The following is a 25,948-nucleotide window of genomic DNA, read 5'->3' as shown; positions in this document are numbered from 1 at the left end:
GAATGCAGGCTCAACTTTAACATTTAAGAGAGCTTAGACAGGTACATGGATAGGAGAGATATGGAGGGCAATGGATTGGGTGCAGGTCAGTGGGACTAGGCAAAACAAAGGTTTGGCACAGACCAGAAGGGCAAAAGGGGACTGTTTCTGTCTGGTAGTGTTCTATGGTCTATACCTAATCAGGACTATGCCAAACTACTAGCTCCAAAGGTTAAACAATTAACATTTAATATGTATAGGAGCTAAAACATTGCTTTTCCAAGCAGAGGAAAATGCAGTAAGTGACTTGAGAGAGCAACTTGGGACATCCGAGAAGATACAAAGATGTGTTCAAAATGGAAACACAACTGAGACCAGGGATCGGCAAGGACTTGAGAAGATTGAGGAGTTTACAAGGAGTGACAGATTAGGGAGGATGAAATGCAGTGGACAACAAAATAAAAGGTGAAATAATTAAGAGTTTTGTGGTACAGAACCTGATCCAGAAGAGAAATGAAGGTAATGTAGAATGAGGATTATGTGTGTAAGGTAGGGAGGGTTTAAATTTTTTTTTACATACAGCACGGTAAAAGGCCCTCTCGGTCCAAGAGCCCGTAAAGCCAAATTACACCCAATTGACCTTCAACCCTGATATGTTTTGAACGGTGGGAGGAAACCCAAGCACCCAGAGGAAACCTACAGCGCTGGATTAGAACCTGGGTCACTCGCGCTGCAACAGCATTATGCTAACCTTGCTACTATTTGTTAAGTAGGTTTCTATCCAATGGCACTGCTGTAAGGTTCTACGTTTGTGAGGCCCCATTTGGAGTATTGTACTATATTCAGTTTTGGTTACCATGCTACAGGAAAGTTGTTGTCAAGCTGGAGAGGGTGCAGGGAAGATTTACGAAGATGTTGCCAGGATTTGGTGGCCTGAGCTAATAAGGAGAGGTTGAATAGGCTAGGGCTTATTCCTTTGAATGCAGGACGATAAAGAGTGATTTTATAGAGGTACACAAAATCATGAAAGGAATAGATCAGGTAAAAGGAGAATCTTTTGCCATGAATAGGGGAAATAGTAACTAGAGGTAATAGATTTATGGTGAGGAGGAAGAGATTTAACTGGAATCTGAGGGTTTTTTTTCTTTTTACACATTGGGTGGAGAGTGCATTGAATACGCTGACAGAGGAGGTGGTTGAGACAAGTATTAATGCGATATTTGAAAAAACAATTGAATGGATCGGATAGGTTTAGAGAGAGATATAAATTTTTTAATTTAAATTTTTCAAATTTAGACATACAGCATGGTAACAGGCCATTTTGGCCCACGAATCTATTCTGCCTGATTTACACCACATTAACCTACAACCCCAGTACATTTTGAATGGTGGGAGGAAACCGGAGCCCCTGAAAAAAACCCACACAGACAAGGGGAGAACGAACAAACTCCTTACAGACAGCAGGGATTCAAACCCCGGCCTGGGCCTGATTGTTGGCGCTGTAAAGGTGTTGCACTATCTGCTATGCCGACCATAGGCCAAATGCAGGAAGGTGGAATGTTTTAATTGGGCCTATATCCATATTGTATGACTACAACTCTATTCACTCAGAGCAATCGTGTTAAAATATATTCCTGCAAATAAATTTAATTCAGCTTTTGGTTATACTACAGCCAAATATATAAACTACAAGCTGAAATGCAATAATTCCTAGCATCGAAAATCTTTCACTTAGAAGAATGAAAAAATCCCTCATTGTAGGGTCAGCATTGAAAGGGTAAAGAACTTCAAATTGTTGGGTGTCAACATCTCTGAGTATCTATCCTGGGGCCATCATGTTCACGTAATCATGAAGAAGGCTTGCCAGCAGCTATATTTCGTTAGGAGTTTGAGGAAATTTGGTACGTCACCAAAGATTTTTGCAAATTTCTATAGGTTTACTGTGGTGAGCATTCTGATTGATTGAATCACTGACTCATAAGGAGGTGCCAATGCATAGGACAGGAAAAAGCTACAGAGATTTGTAAACTTGGTCAGTGCCATCACGGGCATTGGTCTTCGCTCCATTAAGGACATCTTTAAGAGGCAGTGTCTCAAGAAAACAGCCTCTATCATCAAACTCTCACCGCCAAGGCTGAAAATACAAGAGGTGATAGTAAGCAAGAGATGGACATAGTATGTGTTCCTGATATGTAATTCCTAATCAGATCTTTGAGCAATGAACAGAACATATGAGAGAAGCCAGATGCAGACCTTAATGTAACAATGGAAATAACAGTACTCCTGGGTACATGTGGATTGGAAGAAGAGATTAAAAAAAAGTTGACAATGCAGCTATTATTTGGAAGCAGGTGAATTTGTAGACAGACCCATTGAGATACACTACACAGGAAGGGATTTAGAGAAAGATCATGCCAAAAATAGAAAACATGAAGACTGAGAAAAGATAATGCTAAACACTCAGACAAAAAGAATTTCAGGTGCAGAAGCTATAATTAATGAAGTTAAAAAAAATTTACATTAAATTCTTCTCTGAAAAGCTTGTTGTCGTCTGCCATTCGGCGATTAGCTTCTTCTTCCAATTTCTCAATGGATAGAGGTGGATACTTTCGGTTGGTGCTTGGAGATCTTGCAAGCAGTGGCATGCTCTGAAGCTCTGAATGAAAATAATACAGCACAGATTCACTGGAGATGGGTGAAGAAAGTATAGGCTTTCATGCAAAACAAACTGCTATTTAACTTCTTTAATGATACAACTGTCACAGAAACTAGAAATTATTTGAATACAAGTTGAAGTGTACAAAAATACGCAGACATATAAATAAGCTTTTAGTAGAAAATGCTCTACAACTGTGCAGGATTTTCCCTTAAACACCCCCAAGAATGCACAACACTCATGCAGCCTCTTGAAGTTGGCACTGGATGGCAAGTTGCTGGAGTGGGCTTTCAACCACTTCAGACTTTCACTTCATTAACAAACATGAGATGCACTAAACTATTTTTATCTTCTTTTTAAATACAAATTGAATTAATAAATTGGCATATCCCCATTTAGAAATTACAATTACCAAAAATACTACAAATTTCAGAACATTAATTATAAGTTGAAGATTAAATGATGAAAGACTAATCTATAATAAAACAACATTGGTGTGGCAGTGGAAAAGATTGTCTGAGATTACCACTGGATATAAAACAAGTTAGAAAGTGGCCAAAGGAAAGGTAGATGGCATCTAACTCAGACAACTGTAAAGTTTTGGGAAGTTAAACTATGACACACAATGAATGGAGGGCACTGCAGTGTACTGTCAAACAGAGAGACTATGGGGATACAAATAAATGATGAGCTTGTTGACTTTGCTGCCAACTTCAACCCTGACCTCAAATTCACTTGGTCCATATCTAGCAACATTCTCCTCTTCCTCAATCTCTCTCTCCAACTTAGGAGACAAACTCTTGACAGACATCTTCTATAAACTCACCAACTCCCTACTTTCACAATGAGATCCCAGTAAATTGGCGTGTCAATGACCCGTTTAAAGCTGGATCGGGTCGGATCGAAGTGTTCAAATTAAACCAAGTATAACCAGTTCAGTGCGACATTTACACTGGAACCGATGCGAAATGCATCGGCTCTGATACTACCTACCTTGGAGAATAAATACCAGGATGAAAATGACCACCCCCCCCCCCCCACCCCACCATCCCATGTTGGTCATGTTCACACAGGTAAGTGAAACGGTAAAAAAGGCGATTAAATTCTGGCTTTCAGTGGCAGTATGAAAGTACCTTGCTACCTTGACTACACTTCTTCCCACCCTGTCCTGTTTAAGGATTCCATTCCATTCTCTCAATTCCTCCGTCTCCGATGCATGTACACCCAGGATGACGACTTCCATGCCAGAGGTGTCCTCCTTCAAACAACATGGCTTTCTTTCTACCACCATCAACTAAGCACTTGCCTTCATATCCTCTATTACCCTCACATCTGCCCTAGCCCCCTCCAACCCAAGCGCAACAAGGACAGGATTCCACTTGCTATTTCCGCCACCTACTATGTGATCCCACCATAGACACGTATGCCCACTCCTCACCTGTCTGCTTTCCACAGCAACTGTTCCCTCAGTGACACTCTTATCCACTCCTCCCTCCCTACCAATTGTCCCCTTGGTATCTACCCCTGTGACTGCAGATGTTCCACTTGTGCCCACACCCCCTCCCTCAGCACCATTCAGAGCCCCAAACAGTCCAAGTAAAGCTACATTTCACTTGTGATTCTGCAGGGGTCATTTACTGCATCCCACTGTGTTCTCCTCTGCATCAGAGAGACTGGGTGCAGACTGGGAGATCACTTTGTGAACTCAGCTCTGTCCATCGCAATTGGCCCTTCGAGCCAGCACCGCCATTTATCGGATCAAGGCTGATCTTTCCCTTTCAATAATCAATCCCAGCATCTCCATAACCCTCAACTCCCCTGCCCACAAGAGCCTTATCCAACTCTCTCTTAAATCTATCCAACGAATCCACCCCACTACCCTCTGTGGCAATGTATTCCACAAACCCACAACTCTCTGGGCAAAAATATTTCTCCTCATTTCTGTCTTAAATGGCCTTCCCTGTATTCTTAAACTATGCCCTCTAGTCCTAGTCTCACCCATCATTGGGAACATGTGCTCTGATTTCACCCTGTCAAGTCCTTTGATAATCCTCAATACCTCAATCATGTCTCCCCTCAGCCTTCTAAACTCCATCGCATATAATCCAAGTCTTTCTAACCTATCCGCATATGACAATCCTGCCATCCCGGAAACTAACCTTGTAAACCTGTGCTGCATACCCTCTATAGCAAGTATGTCCTTTCTTAAATATGGGGACCAGAATTGGACGCAATACTCCAGGTGAGGTCTCACCAGGGCCCTGTACAACTGCAGGAGGGCTTCTCTACTCCTATACTCCAATCCCCTCTTTATGAAAGCCAACATTCCGTTCACCTTCTTCACCGTTTGCTGAACCTCCTTGCTAGATTTCAATGACTGGTGAACAAGTACACCCAGATCCCTTTGCATTACCCTACTCCCCAGCTTAACTCCATTTAAATAATACTCTTCTCTCTTGTTTCTGGCTCCAAAATGGACAACCTCGGATTTACTCACATTAAACTTCATCTGCCATCTTTCCACCCACTCCCCTAAACTATCCAAGTCCCCTTGCAATTTCCTGACATCCTCCTCGATCTTTACACTCCCACCCAGTTTAGTGTCATCTGTGAATTTGCATATGTAGTTATTTATCCCCTCATCTAAATCATTTACATAAATGATAAACAACTGAGGGCCCAACACTGACCCCTGCGAGACCCCACTCGTCACATCCTGCCATCCAGAAAATGACCCGTTTATCCCAACCCTTTGTTTCCTACTTCTCAACCAATTTTCTATCCATGACAGCACCCTACCCCCGATACCATGCTCCTTGATTTTGCAAACTAGCCTCCTGTGTGGGACTTTATCGAAAGCTTTCTGAAAGTCCAAGTACACCACATCCACTGGCTCTCCCGAGTCCACCCTCCTTGTTACGTCCTCGAAAAATTCCAGGAGATTAGTCAAGCAAGATTAGTCAACCAATATCTTCCCCACCACTGACGTCAGGCTGACCGGACTATAATTTCCCGTATTCTCTCTCCCTCCCTTCTTAAAAAGTGGTACAACAACAGCCACTCTCCAGTCTGCAAACACTTCCCCGGAAAATGTCAACTAGTGCTTCCACAATTTCCAGAGCAACCTCTCTAAGCACCCTGGGATGCAGCCCATCAGGCCCAGGGACTTATCAGGCCTCAGTTCTAACAATTTGCTCACAACCACCTGCTCCTGGATCTGAATATCCATCAAATTCTCTGTTTCCTTTGGTAATTTCACCACGTCCCCAGATACTGCTTGACCCCTACCCCTATTCTGATCGTAACCTATATCCTCCTTGGTGAAAACAGATGCAAAGTAATTGTTAAATTCCTCATGTCCCCATTGATAATTTCACCTTTCTCCGTTCTCTGTCGCAATAGCGTGGATCTCCCAGTGGCCACTGTCGCAATAGCGTGGATCTCTCAGTGGCCACCCATTTCAATTCTCCATCCCATTCCTTTGCCGACATGACTGTCCATGGCCTCATGTACTCCCATAGTGAGACCACTCGTAAACTGCAGGAACAACACCCCATCTTCTGACTGGGCACTCTCCAACTGGATGGCATCAATATTGACTTCTCTGGCTTTTGTTAAAAGATAACCCCACCGCCTTCTTCCCCATCATCTCTCCATTCCCTGTCTCCTCTCGCAGACATGATCAATTCGACCTAGTTCCTTATCATATCTAATTAACATTTTTTGTTGGTCAGGATTCCTCCCTCACTTTCAGGCCCAAAACATCAGCAACATATCCTTGTCTCCTACAGATGCTGAAAAGACCAGCTGAGTTCCTCCAGCATTTCAGTGTGTTTACATATTTCACTAAAAACAGCTAGAAAAGGTGGAGAGGGGGAGAGCCTTCATTAATATAGATCATTGGGACGTCATACAACCGTTGTCCAAAAATTGTGTACAGTTCAGGTCATTATAGAAAAGGTGCGGTTAAGTTGGAGGGAATATGGAAAATATCCACAAGGATACATTTGAGGGTCTTGAATTGTAAGGAGAGAATGGATAGGGAAGTGAAGGAAGCTGAGATGACATGATAGAAGTACATAAAGCTATGAGAGGCATCAGTATGGTTGTTTTTTTTTTACGAGAGCAATGGCTGAAAATAAAGGGCACAATTTAAAGTGAAAGGAAAGAGGTTTAAAAAAGGCCTGGCTGATTAATTTTTTTCCACACATAGCATGAGCTGCCATTGGAGGTGGTGGAAGCAGGAACAGTAGCAATATTTAAGAGAAGGGAGTGGAGGGATATCGAATGAATGCAGGCAAGTAGGATTGGACTGAAGGGCCTGTTTTTATGCTGTGCAATTTTACAACCTCAACATAATTAATAGAACAAGTAATTTAAACTTGTTTGGTGTGCTCCTTCACGCTTTTAGTTGACGATAAAATCTGACATCATGAGTTCAAGGGAAAGAAAAGCCTACTGATAATTGCTTTATGATCAGATAATGATTAGGTGTTGGGCCAGACTCAATGATGGATGGCACTCTTCCGCAGAGTTAAATACATAAAATTTGCTCACTTTTGTTTCCCCATAAAAGTACACAGAAGTGTCACAAATTCCAAAAACTTCAGGACATACCCTGTAATTGAAAATGAAACTTAGCACTGTGCTAAGGCAGCAATGCACAAGAAAAGCACCACTTTTTGATGAATCGCAAGACTGAAACCCTTTCTGCTCGGTAGATATAAAATATATTGAATCTACGAAAAAAGGAAAGTTTCTACTTACAGGTACTTATCTCTCAACCAACATAAACACATTTCTTGTCATTACACAAGTTGATGGCCATCTCTCCCTGGCTGTGAACTTACACCCGTTGAAACAGATGGAGAGTAGTTCATTATAATTTTGACCAGTATCTTTTTAGGTTGTGGATGAAAACAGAAGATGAGCCACTCCAAGCAGATTAAATGAAGTGAGTGCAGGTTAATTGTGATTGATTTTCATTTTTGAAAATGATCTGCATATAGACACAACCATGCAATTTCCAGTTTCCACACATTAATTGATAGCTCACAATAATACAATGTGGCATCAGCCAATGGCCATAAACTTAAATGTGTGGTCTCTTGGTAATCAGATAATGACCCAGGTCAAGCCAGAATGTCCAGTGCCAAGAATCAAGGACACAACCTGTTACTTTGTACAGCATGTTAGCGCTTCCCGCACTTGACTATGGACATTATTAATCTTTAAGGAAGCAAAGATTCGATTCAGGGTGGAAAAGTCAAAAAATATCAAAGATTAGTTTCTTGGCATTTAATGCTAGCTGTAAGTTTGGAAATAAATTAAAATATGAATTTAAAATAGAAAATTAAACCACTGGAATTTCTCTAGTAATTTATTAGCTCATATTCAATCCATGCACACACACCTATTTCTATGTTTTAGGTCAGCTTCCAATTGGGAAAGTCCCCATATTATAAGACTTTTTATTTATTGTGGTTTGTCCTTTCGTGAGAATTCAGACTGAAAGCGATTTCTGTTTCATTCCTATGCTGAACTTAATTCCCTTAAAATTATTTTTTTCATTCTAAGCAATTTTATGTTTCCCTCAGAAAAGCATATCTATCCAGTCTAAGCCAGAATTAATTTATCTTTCTTTTCATGAGTCAACAATAAACCAGGCAAGAATTTAAGCACATCCTATTTCTTAGATTATGTCCTAACGTTTTAACATTATGATTTAAAAACTTCTGTTCGAACAACCTTGCTTGGAACTGAGATTCTAACCATGATGTTGAAGCATTAAATACTGAATCATTGACCCGCTAAACTTGTTTAGAGCTTATCCCACTCTTACCTCATCCAAGACATGCTTCCTCTCCCACCCTCCCTGCAGCTTTAACACTTTTCTTTAGTCTTCTGAGTTCTGATGAAGGATCCTCACTTTGAAACTTTAGCTGTTTCTCAAGTTTTGATCAAGTGTATGTTAGGAAGCTAAGAAAGCAGGAGCTGAGGTGCTGTAAGATGAGAAGGTGGCTAATGTTGAAAATTCATTTAAGAGAGACAGCAAAGATAAGCCAGGAAACTGCAGGTGGTGAGCTTACGGTCAGTTGTAAGCAAGTTACTGGAGAGGATATTTAAAAAGATACCACATACAAATGTATGTGGAAAGGCATGAAATGATTGTCAGCATGGATCTGGGTATTGGAAATTATCTTTCACAAATTTGTCGGAGTTTGTTTAAGAGGCGATCAAGAAGAGTGATAAGGTAAGAGTGGTATACATTGCCTACATGGACTTTAGCAAGGACTTTGACAAGGTCTTGCCTGATACACTGATCTGGAAGGGCAGATCACATGGAATTCAGGGTTTGCTGGACAAATGAATGCAGAAATGGTAAAATTGTTCAGCACCTGAGTTCAGCCCATGGGTTTGTGCCAAACATGATCAAACTAAAATTCTGTTGCTTGTAAATGATTGATTTCAGACATACCGCCATTCCCTTCAAATTCAGATGTCCATCGAGAAGCCTTTTAAATGCTACTATAGGTAGTCCCTCTGTGTTCCATCCTGACTGACAGGTTATATCACGAAATGGATGCAAGTCGGAAATACATATGTGTCCTTGTTTATACTGTACACACTCAACGTAAACCTGTAACAACACACCTTCACTCTTGTGCTGCAATTCATAACCACATTGTATATCGTGATACAATTCCACCGTCCATAAACACACATCCAAAAGTGTGCGGTGTTGGAAATTTTACAATAAATTAGTGATATTTGGTAATGTCTATGTCCCAAATGTGGATGACCCTGGATTTTTTGAACATTTTTTTCACTATTGCTTATAATGTATAAACTTTCTATTACGGTTCAATATTTAACATTTATGGTATGTGGTTGTGAATAAGATAGATTCCCTTAGATAAAATTTAAAAAGCCTGCAAACAGGACTGACAGCTTTTAATCTCTGAAGATACTTGGATGCAATTTTCATTTTTTATGTGCCTGCCACTCTCTCCTCCAATTTAAAGTAGTCCATACAGCTCGCATGTCCAAAGTCAAATTATCTGTTTTTTTATGCGGATGTATCTCCTCCTTCTGATAGATGCAACAATGGAGGTGCTTCATTAATTCATATGTTTTGGACATAAGAAATACTGGAATGATGTATTTCAAACTTTTCTGTACTTTTTAAAGTTAATTTTAAGCCTTAACCTTTAACTGCCTTGTTTGTTATTGTTGGAGAGAGTGGCATAACTCTTCATGGCATCTGATTTGCATGTAGTAGCTTTTCTCTTATGGCTTGGCAGGCAGTGTTGCTCAGATGGAAGGACATTGCTCCGCCTACTCATGCTCAATGGCTACGTGGCATCATATCATGTTTAAATTTAGAGATGATTCGATGCTCAATTTCTGATTTGAATTAAAATTTTCAGACATTGTGGGGACCTTTTATGAATTATTTTCAGAATCTCTGATTTAATATGAATGCAGAAGTGTTGAATAATAAGGTAATTTATTACTGTATTTAGGAATTTTTTTTTCCTCCTTGCCAAACAACTTCATTTTTGGTAGTGGGTTTAGTTTTTTTTATAATAAAATATTACTATAATATAATTTGTTCAAATGAGAATGCAGGATAGCTTGGATGAACTGGCATGATCTAAGTGTAATGTATTATTTTTTGATTTTTAATATGTATTCTTATGTACTCTGAATTTTTTAATGTGGAACTTCAATTTCAATAAAAAATATTGAAAAAAAAATGTGTGCAGTGAAATTTTGACCAGTCAGTTGTCAGGTGATGTTTGCCATCAAGGAGTGCGGTGAAATTTAATGAGGTCTGTCCACACCCAGTCAAGCTGAGGCTGTTTCTCCCACTGCCTGATATGTGCATTGAGCTCAGATACAAAGACCAGATAAGATGATAAGTTTGCTTCCTTTGTACTTTTCCCTCCCCTCCAACCCCCCCCCCCCACCTTCCTTCCTTTTGTCTCAGCGGTATAGCGAAGTGTAGCTGGCGATGGGTTTTTCTCTTGCTCACCGTCTTCTTTGGCGAGCTTACTGCACTTACAGAATGGCAAATGGGAGACAGTCTCTATTGTACACAGACAGAGAAGTTATTGAAAAAAAAATTTTGGTTGTGTGTATAGTCATATAGGTCATAAGTTTGAGACTAACTGTATTGTATGCTCTTCCACCACTACTCCTGACAGCCCATATCAAGGACCCACCACTCTGTGTAACATAATTTCTCCCCTTCCCTTAAACTTGTTATCTCAAATGTGATACTTTTACCTTTGGGAAAAGATTCTAACTGGCACCTCATGATTTTATAAACCTGTTAGGTTTCTCCTTCACCTTTGACACCCCAGAGAAGTCAACTCAAGTTCATCTGACCTCTCCCCATTGCTCATATCCTCTAAGTCAGGCAACTTCCTGGAAAATCTCTTCTGCACCCTTTCCAAAGCCCCACATCCTTTCCACATTGGAATGACTTGAATTGGGATCCCCTCCCCCCCATTGGCAACAACCTTGCTGTCATTTCTACATGGCCAAGCCAATATGTATACAAATAAACTTGAATAAAATCTGGAGTTTGCGTTTTAATCACATGTGAATTGTTTGATTACAAATTAAATTTATAAAAAAAAAGGAATGACTTGAATTGCACATGGCATTCCAAGTGCGGCTTAACCGAAGTTTTACATAGCTACAATATACAAATGTGCTGCAGAAACTCAGACGTCTTTTATTTTTCCATTAGCCTGAATCAAGGAACTGCAGCTATTTTGACATTTGTCCTGTATCACAGAAACACCACTGCAGATTGCACCACACCTGAGCAGTCATGAAGAGGTTAGAAGAATGTCTGTTAAGAATTTTAAGATTTGCAATTACACATCATTTGAACTGTGAGGAGTATTTTAGTAATTTTACTGCCTCCAAAAACATAGTAGGAAAGAATGCTAAATCATGAAAAAACATATTCACAATTTTATATTCTGTATATCATGCTATACAAATTTCAAATGCAAGAGAACAAATAATTAGCAGGTCACATAAAAAGCAAGCTTCAGTTAAAAGAATGAAATACAAAGAATGCACAAAGGGAATGATGAAAAGAAAGAATGTGAACATAATAATGACTTTACCAGAGCTGAACTAAGTGAGTTGATCTCAAAAGAAGCTGCTGAAGTGAACACAAAATACAAGCTGGTAAACAGAATTGTGCATAGTCCTCTTACTTGGAACATGATCACATAACATAGTGTAAAACTGAACTTGATATGTTTTTAAGTAAATGCATCCAAAACTTTCAAAACAATTTTCAACTTGAACAATATAAAGTAGAATTATTACATACAATTAGAAAACAGTCATTACACTTGGAGTTGCACAAAAGATTAAATATTTTGGGACGATGTACATTTTTTTTATAATAAGGGAAATATAAATTATAGTTGGAATGATCGTATTTTAAAAAAATTTAAATTTAACCATACAGCACTGTGACTGGCCACTTTAGCCCAATTATACCCAATTGACCTATAACCCCAGTACATTTTGAATAGTGGAAGGAAACTGGAGCACCTGGAGGAAACCCACGCAGACACAAGGAGAACACACAAACTCCTTACAGAAAGCATGGCATTCCAACCCTGGTTCTGATCACTGGCGCTGCAACAGCATTGCACCAACCGCTACGCTAACCATGCCGCCCCTTGTATGTAAATAAAGATTTAAGTGGACCATTATTGAAGGGATGCAGAAAAACAACATATTAAACACCATCCTCTTTTGTTTTTCCTTAAAATGGTAAGGAAATTAGGGGAATAAAAAGTGTAGCATCAAGAATTCCAACTTAACAGATATCGTACATCGAATGTAGGAAACTGTTCAGATCATGTTTCGCTACAGGTCAAATACTGGAAGAAAAAATTAGCCTGGATAGCTCTCATAATTTTCTTGCGACATTGGTGGAGCTATTAAAACTTCCCATTAGTTCCATTCCTCTACTTATTATCTTGCAATCTATATTTTTCACATGCCCATCAACTCCCCTGTTTATTCTAACACAGATACATCCACTGGGAAAATTTAGAGGTTGTCCACAATTTTTAAAGAATTGTTTTGATTTGAAAAACAAAAATCTATTGGCACTTCAACCAAATAAGGTGACCATCACCTTAGCTCACCACCTAATAAGAGTGAAGAGAATGGGGATCACATTGGGTCAAAAGCGACTCGACTGGCAGGGCCACAATGGGATGATCGACTTCCTTCTGTGTCGTAAACTTTTTATAATTCCAAAGATCTCCTGTCATCACTGTGTGATTTAAATGTCTCCTTATCAACAGACTGGGCTTCCAGATTACGGTGCAATACAAGACAAATGAAATTGCTATAACATGTGGCATCTAGACTGGGTCTTCAGTACTAAAGGAGCAATGGAATGACAGAGTTTCACTTGAGTGATGTATGAAATTAGGGTTTACATGGCAGTGCTTGCCTTCAGGGAATGAATAGATGAAAAGGTAGTTGCTTGTATGCTATGGTCAATGTTTTTTTTCCTAAATGCTCTGCCACAAAAAAAATTATTTTCTATTTACAATATCTCCTAAGCAATCATCCTCAAAAAAAAGGAAAGCTAGCCTTTTAACTTTGGTTTCTGACTTTCAGCCTCAAGACAATTTACATTTTGATGAATCTTCACACCTTAAGATTGATAATTAATAATTTCACTCGAGCAACAAATTTGAACATCATATGGTACAAATGAGCTTCTGAATACATCAGCTTTGATAATTAAAGGATATTCTATTTTCAATAATGATTTCAACTGAATGAAACATCAAAGTTGTCATTTTACTGAGTAATGTATTTAATATAAATTAAATTGATCCATATGTATAGATCTAGCTTAAAAACCAACCTGTATCATCTGTTCTCCCATTGGACAATCTGAAAGAATTTGAATGACTTCCAGCCTGCTTATACTTTTTAAACCTGAAAAATAAATAGTTAATTTGTGAACATGATATTGTAAAAATATATTTTTTAAAAAGTGAATATTATTTCACTCGAGCACAATTGAGATGGAGGTAGAGTATAAATGAATTCTGCCAGAATGATATTACATTTTCCCACCATAAGGGATTGCATGTTCCATTCATGATCATGTGGATTTCCACCTGTAGTGATATAATGTATTATGCTGACTACCTTATGACTACGGATTGGCTCCACCCTACTGGTATAACAGATAGTGTAACGTAATCCCATTGACCAGTAGAGGCGGCTTCTTCTGTTAATAAAAGCCTATAGTATGATACAAGTCTGGTCCATGTCTCTGGCATATCAATTTTATTAACAGAAGAAAAATCATGGATACTTCCCTAAACCTGGAAAACTCGAAATAGGTCAGGATGCCACCCGAGTCGGAGAAAAGTTCCACCACTGGATCGAGTGCTTTGAAGCTTACATGCGGAAGAACAATGTTGAGCAAGTCACTGAGAAAGTGGACCATTTTGTGGCTCTCCTCGGAGACGTCCCCTGCTCCGTGGTCAGAGAGATAGCTGGCTATCAGAATGCAGTGAATCTCCTTAAAACCTACTATGATGCGCCTCAGAACACTCTGTATGGAAGACACCAGCTTCACATTCAGAAGCAACAAGCAGAAAAGAGCTTAGTTGCATTTGCGCTCGCCCTGAAAGAATTATCCAGGGACTGTGCCTGCGCCACCATCACGGCTGAAGCCTACCGTGAGTCCCTGATGTTAGACGCATTCATAAACGGTCTGGAATCCGGATACATTAGACAGCGTCTACTGGAGACTCCAGGCTTGACTTTTAATGTGGCTCTGCAACAAATGAAGATGTTCCTAACTGCATTACAAGGGGCGAAAGCATTCGAGCAAGAAAGAGGTGCCGAAGTGGCGTCCCTCAAATTGACCCATAGTGAAGATTCACTCGACGAAACTGCGAAGCAAAAGCCGGTTCCCAAAGTGTTATTTCTGCGGCTTGCCAGCAACTGGTGCCCTGCACGCCAAGATACCTGTGCCATCTGCAGGAAGAAAGGCCATTGGGCAAGAGCATGCCGAGCTAGAAAGACGACATCTGGCACTTGCGACAAGCAAAAGAAGAAGAAAGAAAAGGAAAAGAAGCATCCAAGCGCTGATACTAAGCAAAATCGCCGTCATAACACCACGATGCAGGGCTGGAGAGTTAATGACTCATCTAGCCCGACCTCGACTTCATCGACTTCTTCTGAATCATCAAACGAATCAACCAGTGACAAGGCAAGGCCCTATATGCCAATGCCACAAGGGGATCCAATCCTGGCTTCTCTGAAGGTAAATCAAGATAAATCCTATGACCTGCAACCGTCCACGATGAAAGTGGAGGTAAATGAGCAGCCTATTAACTGTTTATTTGACTCGGGCAGTACAGACAGCGTTATACCCATCTAAATGCATGATCACGATGGCTTGCTCAGGACTAGAACAAGATACAACAAGATATTGCAGAATTAATTTAAAAATACATGACAATGAATATTCTGATTTCAAGATTTCTGTACTCCCCGGCCTATGCACTTGTATGCTTCTGGGTTTAGACCTTCAATGCCAAATGAAAATGATCATGTTGGCATTTAACGGCCCCTTGAGATCACCGTCTCGTCAAAGAAGTTTGGTGGTTTGTCAACACTGAAAATTAAACCCCCTCGTCTCTTCAATAATTTGACCTTGGATTGTAAACCTATAGCTACAAAAAGTAGGCTACGTTATAAGTAAGGGAGATATTAGTCCAGACCCTGAGAGAATGCGACCACTCATGGAGCTGCCCCCTCCAACAATGCAAAAGGCTCTCAAGCGTTGCTTAGGGTTTTTCTCCTATTACGCTCAGTGGGTACCACATTATGCTGACAAAGCACAATCACCTTTTTAAAACCACCAATTTTCCTCTGAGTGATGAGGCTCTCCGAGCTTTTAAAAACATTAAGCAAGATATAGCTAAGGCCTCTATGTCTGCAATTGATAAGGATTTACCTTTTCAAGTGGAATCAGATGCATCTGATTTTGCTCTAGCTGCCACATTGAATCAAGCTGGCAGACCTGTAGCTTTCTTTTCCCGCAAAACTGTGTGGACCAGAATTGAAACACTCATCCGTTGAAAAGGATGCACGAGCGATTATAGAAGCTATACACTACTGGAGGCATTTCTTAGCTGGCAGGAAGTTCACCTTGCTAACTGATCAGAAATCTGTTGCCTTCATGTTCAACACTAAAATGAAAAGCAAGATTAAAAATGATAAGATTATGCGATGGCGCATCGAGCTTTCCACTTATGACTATGACATACTCTATCGTCCAGGAAAATTCAATGATTCCCCGGATGCTCTCTCTCGCGCTTCTTGTCTGCAGTTAGACAGAATAAAGATTCTCCCTGAAGAATTGTGCCACCTGGGGGGGTCAACAGACTTTACCACTATGTGAAAAATCTCAATCTGTCCTATACTGTGGAGGATGTGAGAACCCTAACTGCACAATGTCCTATCTGTGCTGAATGGGAATCTCAATTTTACAAACACTCACCTACCACATTGATCAAAGCTTCTAGACCCTTTGAACGTCTCAGCATAGATTTTAAAGGGCCACTGCCTTCAAATAATAGAAAGATTTTTTTCTTAGTGTTATTGATGAATTCTCTCGTTTCCCTTTTGCTATACCTTGTACAGATGTTTCCGCTGCTTCGGTAATTAAATGTCTTGATTCCATTTTTAGCATTTTTGGTTACCCGAATTTAATTCATACCGACAGAGGTTCAGCCTTTATGAGCTCAGAGCTTCAGCAATTTCTTCTTGACAGAAGCATTGCCACAAGTCATACGACCAGTTACAACTCTCAGGGAAATGGGCAAGTTGAACGCAGCAATGGCACAATCTGGAAAGCAGTCACTATGGCACTCAAATCTAAAAGTCTCCCCGCCAGTCACTGGCAAGAAGTGTTACCTGAAGCTTTGAACTCTATCTGTACTTTACTTTGCACATCAACTAATGAAACGCCTCATCAGCGTTTGTTTTCTTTTCCCAGAACGTCAAAGACTGGATCGACCTTGCCGACCTGGAGCAGTTTTACTGAGAAAGCATGATGGACAGAGCAAGGTGTACCCTTTAGTCGAGCGTGCACAACTGATTCATGCTAACCCGCAATATGCTCAAATTGCTTTCCCTAATGGGAGACAGGACACTGTTTCCCTTAGGGATCTTGCTTCGCCAGGGGTTCTGCCTAGAGCTTCTAACCATTTTTCCGCTCTCACTTATTTTCCTTGATCTTCAAAACAGCGTGTATCTGTCCCTGAAATCCAGTCTGTAACACACAGAGACTTACCCCAAATAACACCTGTTACTACAATTCTTATCTTCTGAAAAGGAGGCTTCTCCTGTAAGCTTACAGGAGCCCTCACCAATTATTCTGCGTCGGTCTCGAAGAGTCTCAAGGCCACCCCAATGGCTTACTTATGATAAATTTTAATTGCAGCATTTCTCGCAGTTTTTTTTTGACTACTGATTTTCTTTTCTTCTGTAGTGTTTATCCCTTAGATTTTTTTTGCTATTACTTAAAATTGGTTAATTTTATGGGGGGGGGGGGTAAATGTAGTGTTGTAATGTATTATGCTGACTACTTGCGATTGGTTATGACTGTAGATTAGCTCCATCCTACTGGTATAACAGATGGTGTAATGTATCCCACTGACCAGTAGAGTTGGCTTTTTCTGTTAATAAAAGCCTATAGTATGATACAAGTCTGGTCCATGTCTCTGGCATATCACCACCATATTGTCTGGTTTTCTCTTACGTTCCCAAAGACATCTGGTAGGTTAATTAACCAGTTTAAGTTAAGGGTCAAGTGTAAAATTATTGTAAGAAAAAATCTGAGGACAAGTTGTAGAGATACTTGCAGTGAAATATAAGTAAATAATGGGACTAATATGATTGCTCCCTGGGATCCAACATGGATCCAATGTGCCAATCAGCCTTCATCTTCTCTATTATTAGCTTAAGGCATAAGCTTTTGAATGTTATAGAAAAAAGTCATAAATGATATTGAACCTAAAAGCTTAGCAGAATAATTAATGAGTGCTGAAAACGAAAGCAACCAATCCTTTAAACAAGAAAAACATATTTGGAGTATGTAGTTTAATTATAGATAGCCTCAAAAGCACTAAATTCATTGCAAAAATAATGGAGGAAAGCATCGGAAGGCTTTTCAAAATCACATCCAACAAATATGAAAAGCTTCAAATTCAAAAAAGTCATTCATCATAAAGAGAGAAAGTGAGCTATTAGCTGCTTTCATTCATCATGAAAAAAAACCTTCTCAACAAAGATTTTGCCAGTCCCACTCGTTACAGCTTTGGTACCACTATAAATAGATACCAGCATTGTATTTAATTAAACAACCATAGTTTTGCAAAGTTCCTATCCTAGGCACAAATGCTGAGATAATAGTCCAACTCAAGTTTGTTTGTGTCCAACATCAAGACAACACCTCACGCCTCGTGCAGAACTTTGACACCCTTTAACAGGAAGCAAAGTTGAGAATTGAGACATTTAAAAGCTGTACTGTATATTTTCACTCGTATAATTCACACACACAGATAACGCGCTATTACGAGAGCAGAGGACCTCAAAACCCAACAGCAATAGATATTCACCAAGACAAATGGTAACTTAAACAAAAGTTGCTTTTAATTATCTTTAAATGAAAGCAAGATCAAACTTTAACTTATTACTATCAACTTAACTAACCTAACTTTACCCTCATCTAATTCTAAGCGTATGTGTATGTAATGTGTGTGTAAGTTCAGAAAAGTTCTTTGATTCACAGTCCAATCTCACTTCTCATTCCTTCAAGTTTACTGGTTGAAGGCAATTCTTATACTGTGCACAAAATTTAAAATTTATGAAGTGGTTAGAAGGTAAATGGTTAACTGCTCAGGAAGGTTCTTGTCAGTTTTTAGAGAGATTTGTTGTTCGCTGGACACCCACAACTGATAACATTCCTTTTAATCAGCCACTTCAGTGTCTTGCCTGTTTGATTCCCTCTCTGTTTGCAAAACCACATGACCCTCTTAGAACTGCAAGCAGCACTCTCAGAGAGACTAGGCCTCAAAATCTACTCCGAGTTCTTTCATCTGTTGCTTTTCAAAACAACAATCCATTAGTGAAGTCCTTTGGGCACTCTTCAAAGTTTTTGCAAAGGTTCTCAGAGCCAACCTGTCTTGCTTGACCAGAGCTCCAGTATTTTAAATTAGATGTGTTCTGAAGTGTTCGTATGTGATCTACACTAAAAAACCTATGCCAATTTATCTCCTTTAAAATATATCTATAACCTGTCATAGCACACTCATATAACACGCAGAAAATCATAAATTATCATTATATTTTCATATAATTATCATTATATTTTCATATAATGCACACACACATATGATGCATGGGTGTAGAATTCTAAATGCCAACTAGCAAAAGCAATTTGCATTTAAATGGAACCATCATGAGACAAAGCACAGATAATCTCCTGCAATTAACACGCAGTCAACTTTCCCTCGAGGTATCTATCGCCAATTAAATAGATGATATCCTGCTGCTCTCTTGTGTCTTGGTGTGAGCTTGCAGGCGCCTCAGATTGAAGAGACTGCCATCCGTGCGGTACCGGATGTAAACAGCGTCTTCATTGTTGGGGTCTTTCATGGCTTGGTTCAGCATCATGCTGAAGAAGATTGAAAAGAGGGTTGGTGCCAGAACACAGCCTTGCTTCACGCCATTGTTAATGGAGAAGGGTTCAGAGAGCTCATTGCTGTATCTGACCCGACCTTGTTGGGTCCGTGTTGTCCGTGAACTACTCTTTGCAGATGATGCCGCTTTAGTTGCCCATTCAGAGCCAGCTCTTCAGCGCTTGACGTCCTGCTTTGCGGAAACTGCCAAAATGTTTGGCCTGGAAGTCAGCCTGAAGAAAACTGAGGTCCTCCATCAGCCAGCTCCCCACCATGACTACCAGCCCCCCCACATCTCCATCGGGCACACAAAACTCAAAACGGTCAACCAGTTTACCTATCTCGGCTGCACCATTTCATCAGATGCAAGGATCGACAATGAGATAGACAACAGACTCGCCAAGGCAAATAGCGCCTTTGGAAGACTACACAAAAGAGTCTGGAAAAACAACCAACTGAAAAACCTCACAAAGATAAGCGTATACAGAGCCGTTGTCATACCCACACTCCTGTTCGGCTCCGAATCATGGGTCCTCTACCGGCACCACCTACGGCTCCTAGAACGCTTCCACCAGCGTTGTCTCCGCTCCATCCTCAACATCCATTGGAGCGCTTACACCCCTAACGTCGAAGTACTCGAGATGGCAGAGGTCGACAGCATCGAGTCCACGCTGCTGAAGATCCAGCTGCGCTGGATGGGTCACGTCTCCAGAATGGAGGACCATCGCCTTCCCAAGATCGTGTTATATGGCGAGCTCTCCACTGGCCACCGTGACAGAGGTGCACCAAAGAAAGGGTACAAGGACTGCCTAAAGAAATCTCTTGGTGCCTGCCACATTGACCACCGCCAGTGGGCTGATAACGCCTCAAACCGTGCATCTTGGCGCCTCACAGTTTGGCGGGCAGCAACCTCCTTTGAAGAAGACCGCAGAGCCCACCTCACTGACAAAAGGCAAAGGAGGAAAAACCCAACACCCAACCCCAACCAACCAATTTTCCCTTGCAACCGCTGCAATCGTGTCTGCCTGTCCCGCATCGGACTTGTCAGCCACAAACTAGCCTGCAGCTGACGTGGACTTTTTACCCCCTCCATAAATCTTCGTCCGCGAAGCCAAGCCAAAGATCCTGCTGCTAAACATTAACAAGTTTTGGAGAGGAATCAATTAAGTAGATGGAAGACAGAGTTAAGCAGGATTTAAATTCTAATGTTGTCTCAAATCAGAGGCGACTTGATATGTTAATTTCCTCCCTCATTAACATTGATAAGGTTCAGTGCCAGAATGTCCTTTTCTTTCAATGCCACTGTTATATTAATAATATTCCCACACTCGCTATAAATTGCTGGCTCGACTTTCCCACACCCGCTATTAATTGTGCACATTCTTTCAATATGAACATGCAAAAATATTCTCATATAGCATGCACATACATGTAACGAGCGGGTGGTACTGGTTTGTAAAATACACATATAATGCATGGGTTATATGTGTAAAAATACAGTAATCCACATTGAAACACTAAATAAAAAACATGAACATTAAAATAATATTTTTTCCTTCTGTGAGAGATGGGAAAATTGATCTAAAATTATGAACATGGAAGAAACTAAAATTCATCAGTTAATGGCTGTAACCAGTACAAACAGGATAAGCTTGGGGGTTAGGATGCAGGAAAGCAGAGTCAGCACGATTAACATAAGAATCTTCTAGTCTTTGTGACAAGACCATAAGACTAAGAAAAGGAATGGTAAGGTACAATAGAATGTAGGAAGTTGAGGTAGTCTGGATCAGATAAAGGTCTCCTAGCCCTGGACAGAAGTACCAAGTCCTACATATCTAATTAGCTAACCATACACAGATTTATACATATGAAATTAGCCAACCCTAGATAGAATGAGTCAACTCCGCATACCAAGAGATTGTAGCCCCGAGAATCAGGAAGGTGTGAATAAGGACAATGACATGATGGGACACCCACAGGATACCCCCTGGTCCTCCAAGTGTACTGAAACTGCACGTAGGCAGGAAGGATTACCTATGCCAAACCCATCCAGGGGGCAGAAGAATGTAAGGGGGAGGGCACTCTGATACTGAAATTGACTGTATAAAAGTTGGGTGAGCCCCAGTATGTGTGTGTATTCCCAGGGTAAGGGGAAGCACCCAACTTTGCATTGTTGTAGTAATAAATGTTCTTTGTTCTCAATTTTTGTCTCGAGCAATTTCTTTAAAGGTACTTTAATTTCTAACACTTCTAATTTTTTAGTCAGGAACATCCATTCAAACAGTCTAACCTATACTGTTCAGCAAATTTTGGCTCTTTCCTGGGTTCCACTTGAAACACAGAAGCCACAGACGTTGGATTGTCAGAGTACATACATGACATCACATACAAGCCCTGATATTCTTTTTCCTGCAGGCACGGAAGAATTAGTACTAATCAATAGTGCAAAAAAACTGTACACAGTGTATACATATAAGCAAATAAAGAACTGTAAACAGACAATATATGTAAAGAAACTGACTGTGCAATATAGAGAGAATAAAAAACAAGTAACAGTCCTTAAATGAGCCTCTGATTAAGTTTGTCATTGAGAAGTCTGATGGCGGAGGGGTAGCAGCTTATTCTGAACCTGGTGGTGCGAGTCTTGAGGGACCTGTACTTCTTTCCTTATGGCAGCAGCAGGAACAGAAGAGTGTGCTGGGTGGTGTGGGTCCTTGATGATTGCTGCTGCTCTGCGACAGCAACATTCCCTGTCGATGTTCTTGCTAGTGAGGAGGGTTTTGCCTGTGATGTCCTGGGCTGTGTCCACTACCTTTTGGAGGGATTTACATGCAGGGGTGTTGGTGTTTCCATGACAGATTGTGATGCAGCCGGTCAGCACACACTTTCCACCACAATCTTCCTTCATACAACCCATGACGATGTTATCATCAGCAAGTTTGTAGATGGTGTTGGTGTCGTTCCTAGCCACAGTCATAAGTGTGAACTGAGTAGAGCAAGGAGCGAAGAACATAACCAAGTGGGATGTTAACTCCCAGGTCTTGGAGTTTGCTGGTCAGTGTTGAGGGGATGATGGTGTTAAATGACAAACTGGAGTCGATAAAGAGCAACCTGATGTATGAATCTTTGCTGTCCAGGTGTTCCATGGCTTTGTGTAGACCCAATAAGATAGCATCTTCCTATTACTACAATAGGTAAACGGGAATCTATCCATGTATCTGCTCAGACAGGAAGTGATATACCAGCCTTTCAAAACATTTCACTCTTGAGGTAAGTGCGTCTGGTCGCTAGTCATTAAGGCAGGTAACTACACTCTTCTTGGACACCAGTATGATTGACCCCTATTTGAAACAGGTGGGTACTATGTCCTGCCGAAGTGAGATATTGAAGATATCCGTGAATACATTGTTAAATTGGTCAGCAAAGATTTTTAATACTTGGCCAGGTACTCCATCTGGGCCGGATGCTTTCCTCAGATTCACTCTCCTGAAGACACCACACGTCAATCTCAGATACGGACAGGATGGGATCATCAGGGGACATGGGGGTACGGAGGGGTGGTTCTTCACTGTTACTGTAATCAAATAGGGCGTAGAAGGCATTGAGTTCATCTGGGAGCTAAGCTTTGTTTTCTGCTACTTCACCAGATTTGGTTTTGTAACAGGTTATGCCAATTAGGCCCTGTCTTAACTGTTGGTGTCCCTTGTTATTTCCATTTTCATCTGGAATCTTCACTTTGCCTGGGAGATAGCTTTCTGCAGATCATACCTACTTCTGATGTACTGATGTGGATCTCAGGACTTAAATGCCTGTGATCTGGCTCTCAGCAGGTTCCAGATTTCATTGTTCATCCAGGGCTTCTTGTTTGGGATACACTCATCCACAGCTGTTTTGAGGAAGTCTGTGACATCCCTGGTGTACTCGTTCAGATTCTTAGCAGAGTCCTTGAACACCGTCCAATCTGCTGACTCGAGGAAGTCCTATGACTATTCTTCAGCCTCCTGTGACCATTTTCTTTCTATATGTCCTGATCTCCAGAGCCTCTCTTGTTAGGCTCTGTTTGTATGGAGGCAGAAGGAACTCAGCCAGGTGATCCAACTTGTCAAAGTGTGGTCTCAGGAAAGAATGGTAGGCATTCGTGATCTTGGTGTAGCAGTGATCAAGTGTGTTGGGGCCTCTGGTACAGCAGGTTACATGCTGGTGGTAGTTAGGCAGAGTTTTCTTGACACAAGCCTGGTTAAAATCACTGACTAAGAGATGGTTGGGCCACATCATGCAGCTTTGCAAGATAAAGAATTGCTGAAAGGACTCAGGAGGCAAGATGGCATTCATAGATAGAAATGCTCAGTCAATGTTTCAGGATTGAACCCTTTATCAAGACTATTAGTGTTTTTTTAGTTTAAGAATTTTAAAGCCACATCTACAATTATTAAATTAATAAACTGAAAAAAAATATAAATGTGGTATATATGTATAAATGTTACCTAATCCCTCCCTCCACCCATTCAACCTTACACAGAAAAAGAAAATAAGGAGAAAGTCACAAAAAGAACATCCCATTACACATAATATTGGAGCTAAGGGATCTCAGAGTGACAAGCCATCAGAGTACTTCAAATTTTCAAACCAACGCACTGTAAACATGGGTTCCTTATTTACAAACATAAATTACACTTATTTCATAAATTATAAGTTATTTTCTCAAGTGGAATTCAAGAATGCAATTCAGCATGCCATCTCCCCATTCCTAAATCTGTATTGATTTCCAAGTAATGGCTATGCACTTTCTAGAAATTGCTAAAGTTACCATAAAAATTCAATTTTTAATCTGACTAATCCTTTAAATACCACCCAACAAAAATCAAGTGAGACCTTTACCTTTGATATTTTCTCTAAAAATATTTTTTACCTCTAACCAAAAAGATTTTACTTTAGTGCACTCTCAAGTAGAATGAAAAAAAAATGAACAAATTTCTTGATCACATCTAAAACATAAATCTGATACTATTAAATTCAACTATTTTTTTTTAATTTTTGGGGAGTTAAATATAATTGATGTAAAAAATATTGAACTAATCTATATCTTCAATTAATAATTGTCATCAGACTATCCTTAGTTGTTTCCAACCATTTTTATCTATTTGTCTACCTAAACCAACCTCCATTTTAATCTTGATTTATGAATTCCTATTCTAAGAGCTGTTTTCTGAAGTAATTTATACATCTCTGAAATAAATGTATTCATATCACCCTTAATTATTAAAAATTCTAATTCAGTTTAACTAGCTAATCTCAAATTAAGATATAGTTTATCAATCAAAAAAGCTTTAACTTGATAATAACAAAGAAAGTATTATTCAGGACATTAAATTTTTCCTTCATTCATTCAAAAGTAATAAATTCACCTGCTTCAAAACAATCTTCTATTCTTTTTATTCCCATTTGACTCCCAAGTCCTCAAAAATTGATTATTAATAGAAAAAGGAAGAAGTCTATTTTGATATAAAGGTGTTCTATGAGAAATTAAACCATTTTCTCCTATCTCATAATCTATTTTATTCCATAATTCAGTCAAATGCCTCAAAATAGGCATATCTCTAATTCCTATTAATAATTTAGGATTCGATTTATAAATGAAATCCTGCATATTATCTTCACCTATTTTACTCAATTCAATTTTAGCCTAAGTTAAATATTTCTCCAAATCAAACATTCCATTAATAAATTTGAATTGGGTTGCTTTATAATTCTTAAAATGAGGAAGTTGTAAACCTCTTAATTCAAAGTACCAAGTTAATTTCTCTAATCAAACTCAAGGAATTTTTCATTTCCATAAAAACTTCCTAATACATGAATTTGAATCCTTAAAACATTTTGAGGTATTCCACAAGGAATTGATTGAAAAAGATATTGAACCCTTGGGAGAATATTCATTTTAATACAATTTACTCTACCCATTAAAGTTATAGGTAAATCATTCCGTTTATTTAAATCATCCTTAATTTTATTAAATAAAGGTAAATAATTTAATTTATATAATTTATTTAAATCATTATCAATTCTTATCCCCAAATATTTAATTCCATTTTCTGACCATTTAAATTGGGTAAATTATTTACACTGAATATAATCACCTTTTACCAATTATCCCAATTAATTTTATAACCTAATATTTCACTATATTCTTTCAATTATATATATAAAGAACTCAAATAATTTATAAGATCTGTCATATAAATCAAAACATCATCAGCAAATAAATTAATCTTGTGTTCCTTTGCACTAACTTTAATACCTTTAATACCAATATCCTGTCTTATTAATTCTGCTAATGGTTCAATTGCTAAAACAAACAAAGCCAGGGATAATGGACATCCTTGTCTAATTGATATATACAATAAAAAAGCCAAAGAAATGTGACCATTCGATACAACCTTGGCAGAAGGGTTTTTATATAATGTTTAAATCCAATTAATAAACAAAGATACAAAACCACATTTTTCCAACACCTGAAATAAATAGCCTATCAAAAGTCCTC

The 25,948-nt window shown here is 39.5% G+C and overlaps 1 protein-coding gene across 9 annotated transcripts in view; it reads right to left on the bottom strand.

Annotated features, from left to right (window-relative positions):
* The window catches only part of ptpra (protein tyrosine phosphatase receptor type A), a 351,147-nt gene that overhangs the window by 98,829 nt on the left and 226,370 nt on the right, over positions 1 to 25,948 (bottom strand). For 8 of the 9 annotated variants that reach the window (XM_069923586.1, XM_069923588.1, XM_069923585.1 and 5 more), the window contains 2 exons: positions 13,566 to 13,639; positions 2,499 to 2,635 (listed from right to left, as the gene is read on the bottom strand). In XM_069923586.1, coding sequence (XP_069779687.1) covers positions 2,499 to 2,635; positions 13,566 to 13,639 — 211 coding nt within the window. Of the gene's footprint in view, positions 1 to 2,498; positions 2,636 to 11,784; positions 11,823 to 13,565; positions 13,640 to 25,948 lie in introns of those variants that run through there. The other variant, XM_069923590.1, reaches the window with a different exon arrangement.

This window comes from Narcine bancroftii, chromosome 3, assembly GCF_036971445.1.
Source record: "Narcine bancroftii isolate sNarBan1 chromosome 3, sNarBan1.hap1, whole genome shotgun sequence".
Taxonomy (NCBI): domain Eukaryota; kingdom Metazoa; phylum Chordata; class Chondrichthyes; order Torpediniformes; family Narcinidae; genus Narcine; species Narcine bancroftii.
This window is presented reverse-complemented; position numbering and strand designations above follow the sequence as displayed.